The 12141-nt window shown below is 36.8% G+C and overlaps 1 protein-coding gene across 2 annotated transcripts; it reads left to right on the top strand.

Annotated features, from left to right (window-relative positions):
* Nucleotides 1-445: 445 nt before the first annotated feature.
* ppp1r2 (protein phosphatase 1, regulatory (inhibitor) subunit 2) lies at nt 446-11750 on the top strand. 2 transcript variants are annotated; one of them, XM_053512971.1, is made up of 6 exons: nt 446-815; nt 3610-3717; nt 6425-6505; nt 7213-7313; nt 7461-7637; nt 7892-11750. In XM_053512971.1, the coding sequence occupies exons 1-6, from the start codon at nt 694-696 to the stop codon at nt 7906-7908; spliced, it is 606 nt and encodes a 201-aa protein (XP_053368946.1). In that variant the 5' UTR covers nt 446-693; the 3' UTR covers nt 7909-11750. The 2 variants fall into 2 exon arrangements, with proteins under 2 accessions (XP_053368946.1, XP_053368945.1); XM_053512970.1 differs by having other exon boundaries at nt 447-815; nt 7889-11750.
* Nucleotides 11751-12141: the final 391 nt, after the last annotated feature.

The raw sequence follows: 12141 nt of genomic DNA, 5'->3' as shown, positions 1-12141 counted from the left end.
TGCCCTGATTCTAGTCTACTCTTGAGGCTGACTGAGAGAATACTAAGAATGTGCAAAGCTGTCATCAAAGCAAAAGCTGGCTATTTTGAAGAATTAAAAATATAAATCATATTGGTTATTTAATACATTTGTTGATTACATAAGTTGTTCTGTCATAATGTTAATGTATGTTAAGTATTAATATACAATGCTGAAAGCAATAAAAATAAAAGAATATGTACGTATAAAGCTGCGGTGTGAGTACTTAACATTTTTTTCCTCTCTCTCATTCCCGCTCCACCTCTCTGAATTAATTTCATAAAGAGGACGCAAAAAGAGAGAATAATCCTGAATTTTTCTTTGCCATTGGAAAGTGTGGTTAATCTCTACAAATTAGCAAAAGTGTAAATTTTACTTAGCTTGATTGGCGTTGGGCCGGTAAAGTACTTCCGGCAACATACTTCCGGTTCCTTACTTCCGGCCGCCGTAAAGCTGCACTTGAAAAACGAGCGAAGGAGGCTTGCGATTGAGAAGTGTTAACTGCACGGATCGTCACGGTCCGGTTCGAGATTAAACCAAAGCGGGAATAGTTCGCTTTTCGGACGCTGTTTTTTGTTTCCAGTTTTCCCAAGAAAAGCTAAGTGAAAGCCAGACCACACCTGGCAGGGCGTTTTAAAGAGTTTTTTGACCGGCGGTAAAGAGGTGTGAGAGGGAATGGCAGCTCCGCGGCCCATTAAAGGCATTTTAAAAAATAAAACCGCCACCAAACCATGTAGTGAAGTTCCGTTTGAAAGCACGGAACCGACAGGATCCGGCTTTACCGACGATGATCAACAGTGAGTAACCGCAACCTGTCAAAAACGAGGGGAAACCACAAATAGAGTGCAGTTTAAATATTGCTCACTAAGCTGCTCTTATACTTCGCGATGTATGTAGTGCGCTTATGTAGGGAGTAAACAATAATTTGGGATTGAACCGTCAAAGTGCTGCTTAGCCATGGCTAACCGAGGCGGTTGTGTCTTAGCTGACTCATGTTAGGGGTCAGTGGTATGTTTTTAGACTGTCTTTAGTTTTATACAAAGTTAGTTTCTCAGGTAAATTTAAAAAGCCAGCTGGTTAATTCAGAGTGTTTGAAACCACCTCAGTCCTCGTGTCAGGAATAATTAGCAAGCAATCCAGTATGTGTTCAGCTAGCTAAGCTACATTAGATTGGTTCGAATAACTTTATCGACTTACTTAAGTGATAGTTAAATGTGGATGGGTTTAGTGACACTTGTCATTGAGAGTGTAGAGGAAATAAATTACATGTAGAAATAGATCATTTAATGCTCATAATGTGTGATATAAAAAAATCTAACCAACTGTAAAAATCTAACCCAGTAAGAAGTCGGTTTGATCCTTTTGATATCGCGATTGCTAGCGATGCCAATTGTGAAGCCATGTGACAGTGTTTATACTCTGATGTTCATTTTCGTTCCTTTGCAACAAGGCTCAAATCTGGGTTGTTCAATGATATACTAAAAATAGACGAGTGAATCACTGAGAAGACAAAAAGTAATTGCTGCAAATTATTATTTGATGGGAGTCGGGTGAGTGATTGTCTGTTTGGCCTTAATTTTACGTTTCAAAATACTGATTCTCTGAAGGAGTGAGGAGTAAATTTTTGCTGTGATCAACATGTTGGTTAAATAATGATTGACTAAAAAAGTGGAGTAAATCTGTGCACTAATTTAAATATTTATTTCCTGAACGAAAGATGAGCGCATTTTGGTTGTGACCAAAAGATTAATGGATATAAAGACCGATTCTTGATTGTAGATGAAATGTTAATAGATTTCAAACTTTGATTTATTTACTGATGGAGGAGTGGCCAAAAGAGTAATTGATTTAGGTACAAATTGGATAAACAGCAGAGATTGCGTCTGGGTTGAATAATTTCTGGAAAAAGAAAGAAAAAAGTGAATCTCTGGCATTTCCAAATAATGCAGTGATGCACTCTAAAGAAGAATTTCTATAACGATTGTGGTATAAAGATTCCCTTGTTCTTTAAACATTGCATATATTCCTTATGTTCTGTCATTGAAATGATGAGCACATGAAATTTCATGGTTATTAAAGATGAATCACTTTCAGTGCTGTATAGAAAATGAGATCAAACTGAATAGCCATTGCAAAGAATATATTAAACACACAAGATATTTGCCATTACCAGGTCACTGTCGTGTTGTAAATTGCCTGTAAATATTGTTTTGTTAAATACAAGTAAATTTCCAACACATCTTTTGACCATGATGTTTTACTTGAGTAGTTGTGACAGCATGCCTTCCTCCTCTTTGCTCCTTTTCTCCCTGATCTGTCATTGTTCTTAAATCAGTCACTCCTATTTAAAGGAAACTAGGGCATGCTGCCTTTTAAGTGTGTTTTAGTCTCAGGAGATGAAGCAGTCTTCTGTATCCACACCAGAATAGTTTGAGCATAAAAGGAGAGAAAAAAAAGAAATCCTCTGGACTTTTTTTTTTTGTGCAACTGAGCAGCAGATTTTTCTGGACGTGGTTGATTATGTTGTTTATTTTAAATCCTTTAAAGAAACCCTGTTGTGAGCCATCCCACTCATTGCATCTCATTCTGACACCACTGCTGCATTTGATCCTCCATCATGGGCCATGTCCCACACCACCCACTACTATGTATTTTAATCCTACGAGGCATATTTAAAATTTAGTGCAGCAATTTTTTTATTTGCAACGCAGATATATAAAGTTAAACATCTACTCGCTATGTTTTAGTTTATATTTTTTTCCCTTGTCTCTATTTATATTTCTGATTTTTCTGAGTTAATTTTTTTCATTAGTCTATTAAGTTAAATTTGTTTAGTTATTAATTCAGGTTTATGCACCCTAATCAAGAACAAACAGGAGAAATATGGCTAAAAACATCTGCATTTAAATATACTGTAACATGCCTGTGTGTATAGATAAGTATTTCATTACAAAATAGAATTTTATTTAACCAGACACACTGTAGCCATTGTAAAATGGTTCTCTTGCTCATACCAAATAACCTCAAAATGAGAATCATTAAATTTACTGATACAAATGAACAAAACAGAAGTCTTCCTTATGGCAGAAAAGAGGAAGTTTTAAATACTTGTCTGCTCAAGGGCAAAACACTGAAAATCCCAATAATGACATAATAATTTACTCATTGATGCACTCAATGACAGAGGAACACATTTAAAATAGATTTGCTGCAGATCTAAAATATTTGCTGATTCGAAAAATATATGACAAGAGGCATAACAGATTTAAACAATGATATACTGAACAAAAAATGGTTTAGCCATCACTGAACTGTGCACTGATTCAAGAAAAGATCAGGTTTAATACTTATTGTGTATTTAATAATCATATTGGCTGATAAAAACGCATGCTTCCTTGCAATGCCGAATCATGAGGAACAAGTCACCTATGCTTTAATTCCCTGAGTCAAGGGTGAACTGATGTTTAGTATGAGTATCTTTCTATTGTCTGCACAGTTCAATGTGACTTGGCTCAGAGTGATTGTTCTATAGGGGTAATGTTCTGTTTGCATCATTGTTAATGATTTCTCTGTATTTTACATGATTTCCAGGAAGAAGTCACAGAAATGGGATGAGATGAACATATTGGCCACATATCACCCAGCTGATAAAGACTACGGTCTGATGAAAATTGATGAACCGAGTACACCATATAACCGGTGAGCATAAAGCACCTTCTTCTTCTTTGTCTTTCGGCTGTTCCCTTTCAGGGGTCGCCACAGCGAATCATTTGCCTCCATCTAACCCTATCCTCTGCATCCTCTTCTCTCAGACCAACTAACTTCATGTCCTCTCTCACTGCATCCATAAATCTTCTCTTTGGCCTTCCTTTAGACCTCCTGCCTGGCAGTTCCAACCTCAGCATCCTTCTACCGATATACTCACAATCTCTTCTCTGAACATGTCCAAACCACCTCAATCTGGCCTCTCTGACTTTATCTCCAAAACATCTAACGTGGGTTGTCCCTCTGATAAACTCATTCTTGATCCTATCCATCCTTGTCACTCCCAAAGAGAACCTCAACATCCTCAGCTCTGCTACCTCCAACTCTGCCTCCTGTCTTTTCTTCAGCGCCACTGTCTCTAGGCCGTAGAGCATTGCTGGTCTCACCACTGTCCTGTACACCTTTCCTTTCATTCTCGCTGATACTCTTTTATCGCACAACACACCTGACACTTTTCTCCACACATTTCAACCTGCCTGTACCCACCTCTTCACCTCCTTTGAACACTCTTCGTTGCTCTGGACCGTTGACCCTAAGTACTTAAAAATCCTGCACCCTCTTTACCTCTGCTCCCTGTAGCCTCACCGATCCTCCTGGGTCCCTCTCATTTACACACATGTATTCCGTCTTGCTGCGGCTAACCTTCATTCCTCTGCTTTCCAGAGCATACCTCCACCTCTCCAAATTTTCCTCCACCTGTTCCCTGCTCTCGCTACAGAGCACAATGTCATCTGCAAACATCATAGTCCATGGGGACTCCTGTCTTACCTCATCTGTCATCCTGTCCATCACCAGAGCAAACAAAAAGGGGCTTAGAGCTGATCCTTGATGCAGACCCACCTCCACCTTGAACTCTTCTGTCACACCTACAGAACATCTTACCACTGTCTTACAGCTCTCATACATGTCCTGCACCACTCTAACATACTTCTCTGCCACTCCAGACTTCCTCATACAATACCACAGCTCCTCTCTTGGCACCCTGTCGTACGCTTTCTCTAAATCTAAAAAGACACAATGCACCTCCTTGTTACCTTCTCTGTACTTCTGTACATCTCCGCCAGCATCCTCAAAGCAAATACTGCATCTCATGTACTCGGGCATAAAGCACCTGATGTACACTATCTATTCACGCACACACACAGAGTTCAGTTTATTTAAGACTGACCAAATGTAAGCCAAGTTTTATTTGTCTACAATACAATAGTCATGAATAAATACTGATTTTCCAGGACATGTTTCACATTTTTAAGCAATGGTTCAGTGAATGTCAGAGGAGAGAATTGTCATGAATCAAAGATTCTCTGATTCAAACAGTGATTTTCTGTCCCGAGACACATCCCATTCTCATTTGTCTCATTATTCTCATTTATCGCAAATAAGGGTCACTTTTTTTAAGTGATTTACTTAAACACAGAAAAGTGAATCTCAATTATGATTTGAAAGTATAATCATGTCAAAATCTTCAAGGATATGAAAGAAAAAGGAGGTTGACCTGTGCTAATTTACATGACCAGAAGAGTGAACCAACTTTATACAAGCACTTCATTAGGTGTTCTGCATTCCACAAGTAGTGGTAATAGAGGGTAACAGCACAGGGACATTTAACAATTATAGCTATGCTATAATAGTTAAACGTTATTCATATAACTATTATCACACAGTATCCCAGGTGTGATCATTTTTATTTACACTAATTGCTGCTAGGTGAAAGTAGGTCTATGTGGTCTACAGTATTTAGTAATAACTAATTCAATAATTGCTTCTAAGTCACTCTGAATTTCCTGTTGTTGTTGTTGTTTTTTTTTTGTTGTTTTTTATACCTGGGGCTGAAACCCAAACTCTCTGTAACCCCTAATCAAGGGCATTTCTTAGTGTGTAAAAACAATGCTTGTTCACTGTAGCGCACTAGCTTTACACTTGACGCTATTTAGGTTTTAAATCAAAAGTTAACAAAGCTGATACTCTAAAAGGAAATAATTGGAAATGTAAAGAGAAAATTGAGAGTTAAAGGGCTGTCCACCACCCACATGCTGCACACTGGTAAAAATGTACTTTAAATGTAATACTTTCACTCCTGTTAATTACACTGTCAGTCTACAGCTTTTCCAGTGGTGGTAAGTTAGTTCTTCCAGTTGTAAAACAATATCGTTTGAGGAGCAACATGTTTGTAGAACTGTTGTATAAAATCAATATCACGCTCAAGGATGTGCTTACAGCTGCATCATAGCCATGCTGATAGCACCAGCACTCCATCTCATATGATCTTGCCTAATTAGAAATAATTTATAGCTGATTATTTAGCAGATTTAGAAACATCACCCTTGTATCCCAAATGCCCTAATATTGCTACCCCCCAATTAGACATCCTGACATTAGCTACATATTTCTCTATTTATCTTAAAATGCAGGTCTTACCACTACAGCTTTTCATGTGTCCAAAACACATGCTGTTGAGCTCCAGTTACAGGGAGAAAATGTTTGTTTTTATTGGCAAAAATGTGGTAACACCACTCTGAGTACAGGTGAGGTTTATGTACATTATTCATTCCTGACTAATTTATGCTTCTTAAAATGTGTTTCTATATCCTATGAATGGTAAGGAAGGAGGATGATTATAAATGACTGTGCTTTTTTTCAGGATGGTAGGTGAAGATGATGATGAAGTGCACAGCGATTCAGAAGGTAACGCAGCCCTCACTGTGGATGACCTCACTAAAAAGTGAGTGCGTATTAAAAAAAAAAAAACCTCATCCTCTTCTTCACATCTTAGCTCTTGCTCCTAATCAGAATTTGCTGCTATAGATTTACTTTCTGATCAATACCTAAGCACTCAATACTCAGGCAAGGTGACATTAAGGTTTGTTCCTGCCCTCTAATTTGCAATTTACATCAAATTAAAGTTGGTGAATGTAAGATTTGAGAATTTTGCTTTCTTTTGTGTTGCTAAGCCACACACGGCAAGTAAGACTTCAGTAAGAGGTCATGGCTATGTCCAAAACCACATTCAGCATAAATATATATATATATATATCATACCATAGGTGTCCTGACATCTATTTATTACAGTAGGCAGTTATATTTTTAAATGATGCCTACAGCATCAGGAATCAGGAAATCGGGGTTGGGTCTTGAATTGTACTACTTTTGGCTTAATGATCCAAGAAATAATGTCATGTTTGAATCTTATGGCTCTGACTGCAAGTGGTGTCTCTGTAAACTGGGGCAACGACAAAGACTGAATCATGTTTGTTAAAAATGATTGAGTAATTTTTAAAACACTGGAGGTGCTTCATGGCACTGTTCTGTGTGCAGAGTCATGATTGTGCTTGTGTGTATTGAGACAGTTTTGTGTATTTATATTTGGGAGCATCTGTTCTCTCTGTATGTATTTTATAATAAGTATTATTTCACTCTTTCTGTGTGCAGACTGGCAGCTGCTGAGGGTTCAGGTCCTCGCTGTATGCAAGAGGAAGAGGAAGAGGAGGAGAGCAGTGAGGAGGAAGAAGAGCTGAGTCCAGAAGAACAGGGTGGGTCACCAGAATTTCTGTCTCCAGTCCTAGCATTACAAAAAGGAAAATCATGGCCCTAAATCCAAAGGCACTACACTACTCTGTTTTAGAACCTTTATATGAGGTAATACACTGACTGGGGTTCATTCTTTTTTCTTATTTCAGCCAAAAAGAAGCAGTTTGAGATGATGAGGAAGATGCATTATAATGAAGGACTTAATATTAAAATGGCCAGACAGCTGATCGCTAGAGAACTTCAGGAGGAGGATGATGAAGAGGAGGATGAGGAGATGAAGGAAGACATGGAGACAGAAGATATCAATGTAGACCCTCCTCAGGATGGTAGAGTTTTTGTCTTTTAATGATTCATGGCAAGTTATTTATATTTAACTCAAATAATAAGGTATTTAACACAATTGTAAATCTACTGATCATCTCTTTATGGGTAAGTCTGTTGATGATAATAAAAATATTGACCATCACCTCACAATAGGGTAGCTCTCCTATAACTTACAATTACAATGAACGTTTCCTTAAAACGTTGTGCAACATTGACACCCGTTGTTTGGCCCCAATTTGTTCTTTATTTTTAGCAGATTCACTGGAGTCGTAAGCAAGGACGAGGTGCTTTGCGGAGTCTTTGAGGCTGTGATTGAGGACGCGCTGCTCCCTGATGTTCCTTTTGTATTTAACACGCAATGCAATGCAAAACCACACCGACCCGCCGGCTGCTCCGTCTGTTGCCAAGAGTGTGTCGTGTTACTTTTGTCTTGCAAGAAACAAAGGCCCAAAGACTGTTATCAGAGAGGCAAAGTCATTTGTGAAAACCAAACTCCTGCTTCTTATATTTAAAGATAACATGCAGCCAAAAATCTGCAGCGTTAGAACAAGCTAATAAAGCCCCACATATCCCTGCTAGTATTTTGCCTGTGGAAGCCGCAGTTCTTTCTATGTTGGCATCTCAGGCTTATATTAATATTTTTATTCATTAATAATTTGGTTTGAATTTGGATTGACATGAACTGTCTACTGTGAATTTGTCCCTCCAATCAGATGTCATTAAAAACACGAAAAGAAGCTTTGCTATCCATTAAGCATCCAAAACATGGCTTTAAATCTTAAATATTGGGTGGTTAGAGACTTTAAAGAAAAGTATATTTATTAACCTGTTAATAGCAAAAACCCACAGCAAGCTATGTAGACATGACATGAGCCAACATGGGTGTTTAGTTGGAGTTTATACTGTTGTTGTTTTTTTTTTCCCTGATCCTTTTTGCCATCACGGTCATTACTAATATTTAATAATGTTTAGATCACCATCAAATATGGAGTCATTTTTTGTGCCAAACATATTAAAGCAACAATCTAGCATATCCTCTCTTAACCCCAGGTGTTTGGTCTCTAAACCTTTTTGTAGTAAGAATTGAACTAGCAAAGAAGAAAAACATAAAGACCGCTCTTAAACAATTTCAGCACACGTAGGCAAAGGAAAAAAATATTTTCTTATTGTAATGAATCTTTATCTGCCTCTCTTTTTGTATGATGTTTTAATTGATTATTTATTTCTTTTTCATTTGTTTGGAAATGATGAATTTCTTTTTTATTTAGTTAAATAAATCTGCAAAGGAAGCCACTCCATGTGACTTGCTTTCTATTCACATTCCTAGGAGAGAATAGATGAGCACTTATGGGTTTTTTTTTTTTTGTTCTAAAGTTTTTGTTTCTATAGGTAGGCTTATTCAGAAACATGCTCGGTGGTTTCTCGACATAAACATATTTGAAATCATTAATTATGAAGTTTTATGTACCTACGCATATTTATTCTTTATGGAAGCAGTCTAAAGCTGTAACAAAGTTTTCAGTACAATTTTCTGGTTTCTCAATAATCTGATCATGTGTGGGGGTTTTTTTTTTCGTCTTTTTTTTTTTTTTTTATCTTGGTAACATTAATAGTGCCAAAGATAAAATATATTTCTCCAAACCTTGAATAATTAAATTTAAGTATAAACTGATTAAATAATGTTTTAATGTAAAAATGTTATTTAAGTAGAAATTAGAATTTGTGTGGTACGATAGGAATTAACCACTTGGGAATGTGTTATAGTGAAAACAGAAGGAACTGATACTTCATGGTATTTGTAGATGCTATATATTTTTGGCACTAAAATGACTCCATAATGTACATGTACCTGTTTTTCTAAATAATTTAGATAATTTGGGTGTTGTTAATAAGGGTTGCCATTGAGGACAGCCTTTTAAGGCTTAAAATTAAAGGAATAGTCAAAAATGATATATACATGACATCCTTTCCTCTGTCAGGTTTGGCATCTTAGCTTGCTGCTTGTTCTTTAATGGTGCACTGACACTAACCTAGCTGACAAGTAAGCTTCTAGCCACTAACCTCAGCATCATGCAACCTACATATCTCTAAGGGGATTTAGGTGTACGTTTTATTTTTTGACTTTATCACTTGTTGAAGTAAAATTTTAATGTAAAAAATGTATTTAACTTTTAAAGATTTATTTGATGTCTAGAAATCTACTGTATACACAGCTAATGAACTCCGTTCTCTGTTACTAGAGAGCTGACATACAGCTCTTATGAACATTATAGTGAAATATTTCATAATATCAAGGAAAAACTGTATAAACTACTGAAGTTAAAAGGGAGCTTTTAAGGAAGGGGTTGAAATCCCAGAGCGTTTTGGCTGTACTTCAAATGTTTGTTAAGAGTCTTAGCAAAAAAATGGAAAGTTTGTGTGTGATTTGGGACGCTGTTGAAAGGCCTGCTAACTAGCATGAATGCTCAGACACACTAAAAAGTCTGTGTGTGGGAGAAAGAGAGAGCGAGGGAATTAACGCTAGCAGTTATGACAGTGTCTCTTTATCTTTTATTTTTTGCCAATTTTTTTTCACAATATAGTTTCTACTTTGCAATTCCACTACAGCTATTTTTTTCCTTTTTAAAATTGTGCTTTAGTCTTAATTTTGTTTATACTGATTAATTTATTATAATTGCCTAAATATTCTCACCTGTTTTCTGATATTCTATTGATGCAGAGTGCCACAGCCTCGCATCCTAGCATTTACATTTCACTACAGTTACCCTGTGCTGCTACACCCACGCCCCCTGGTGGAGAAGTGCAGGAGGGAAAAGGAAGGGAATGTGTCAAAAGGAGACGTTACAGAGATAAGTACGTCAGTCAGGGAGCGAATGTGTGAATGGTGGAGGGAAAGGAGGAGAATTCGAAGCTTGAAGAACACCTTCAAGCTTCAAACGATTCAAAAAGCAAATGTATAATAATGAATAAAAGAAGTAGTGAAACGGGACAGGAAGCATGTGAGTGAATTAAGGAGTAAAGAAATGTCTAAACACAACTTCAAATGTGTATAAAATGAAGCCCTGTTCCTCACACCAAGGAACCACTTTTTCCCACCCCACCCCTCCCAGATTGCCTCCTTCCTTTACTTCAGATGTATTTGATCAGCAGTCTTTTTAAATATCTGAAGGTCACTTCTTGCTAATAGCTAATAGATTTTAGTGTCAGCCAAAGTCTTTACAGTGAGACTTTCAGTGAGATCATAATAGTTGCCCTCTTGGACAAGTGAAGTTTAGTGTTGCATTTCCCACTTAGGTTCCAACTTCCAAAGGTTCCCAGTTTATTTACATGTTTTATTCATCTGTAATCATATGAGTGTCTATTTGCAGTAAACATTTTGTGTGACTTACCTGTTAGCTTTGTGGGCCTCATTGGTCCAGGTTGATTAAATAAACAGGTCTTATGCACCGAAAATCAAACACATCATGACTAATCTAAGACATTTGTTTGAAATGCCCCTCAAGTATTTGCACCCAGTTTGTAAATTCAGGATTCAGGATCCCCCCTTTTTTTTCGGTGACTTAATGCTGTAACACTCATCGTGTGAGAGAGAGAGAGAGAGAGATGCCAGAACAATCTTCAGTGTTGGCTGTACTGTTGTGAGAAACAAAACCAACATATTAGATGCATTTACATACTAAAGAAGCACATTTATTTACTTATGATCACATAAAAGTGCTGGACACTTAAACAGATCTGGTTAAATCTGAATTTCTGATCTATATGAAGTGCTCAGTTAATCTTTTATGTCTTTTCCTGTCCTAAATGTCTTTGGTGGGGGGGTTACACCTGACATCTAAGGATGTGTATGTGAGAGAGAGGAATAAAATGAATGTAAAATCCTGTGTAAATCTGTAAATGCTCATATTTATGTCCTATATTTTTATGCTCAGTTCATTGGTTGCCTTTTATCTTTTTCATTTCCCCATATAATAGTGTTTCCTTCTGAGAACAATAAAGCAGGTTTGCATCATTTTTTATGAAGTGTGACTGCATGTCCTTCACCATGACAAGGTGTAAATTATTTGTCATTGATAAAATGTTTATTTACAGAAATAAATATTTAGCCAAACATTAACCATGTTCTTAGATTGGTGTATTAATTATCTTTATTAACTTAAAAATTTAAAAAGAAGAAAAAAGAAAACACAACCACACTGAACATTTGCGCTGTTATTTACAGTACTGAAGTACACAAAACGTATATGTTGCACATTCTGGTATATGTTTGCATATACTGGTTTATGTTTACATACAAAAAAGGACTAATATTGTACTACTGCAATAAGCTGGACAATATCACTGCTGCTGATCATTCTATTTCACACTCTATGACCACACTCTATGACCACACTGTACTGCTGCTGCTGGCAAATTGCACATTCCACAAACTAAATACAGTTTATTTATTGGGTTATTACTTTTTCACATTTCAAAATTTTTAAATACTTTACATATTTTTACTTT

The sequence above is a fragment of the Clarias gariepinus genome, chromosome 15 (genome assembly GCF_024256425.1).
Source record: "Clarias gariepinus isolate MV-2021 ecotype Netherlands chromosome 15, CGAR_prim_01v2, whole genome shotgun sequence".
Classification (NCBI taxonomy): Eukaryota; Metazoa; Chordata; class Actinopteri; order Siluriformes; family Clariidae; genus Clarias; species Clarias gariepinus.
The sequence above is the reverse complement of the archived record's forward strand: the minus strand, read 5'-3'. Positions and strand labels throughout refer to the sequence as shown.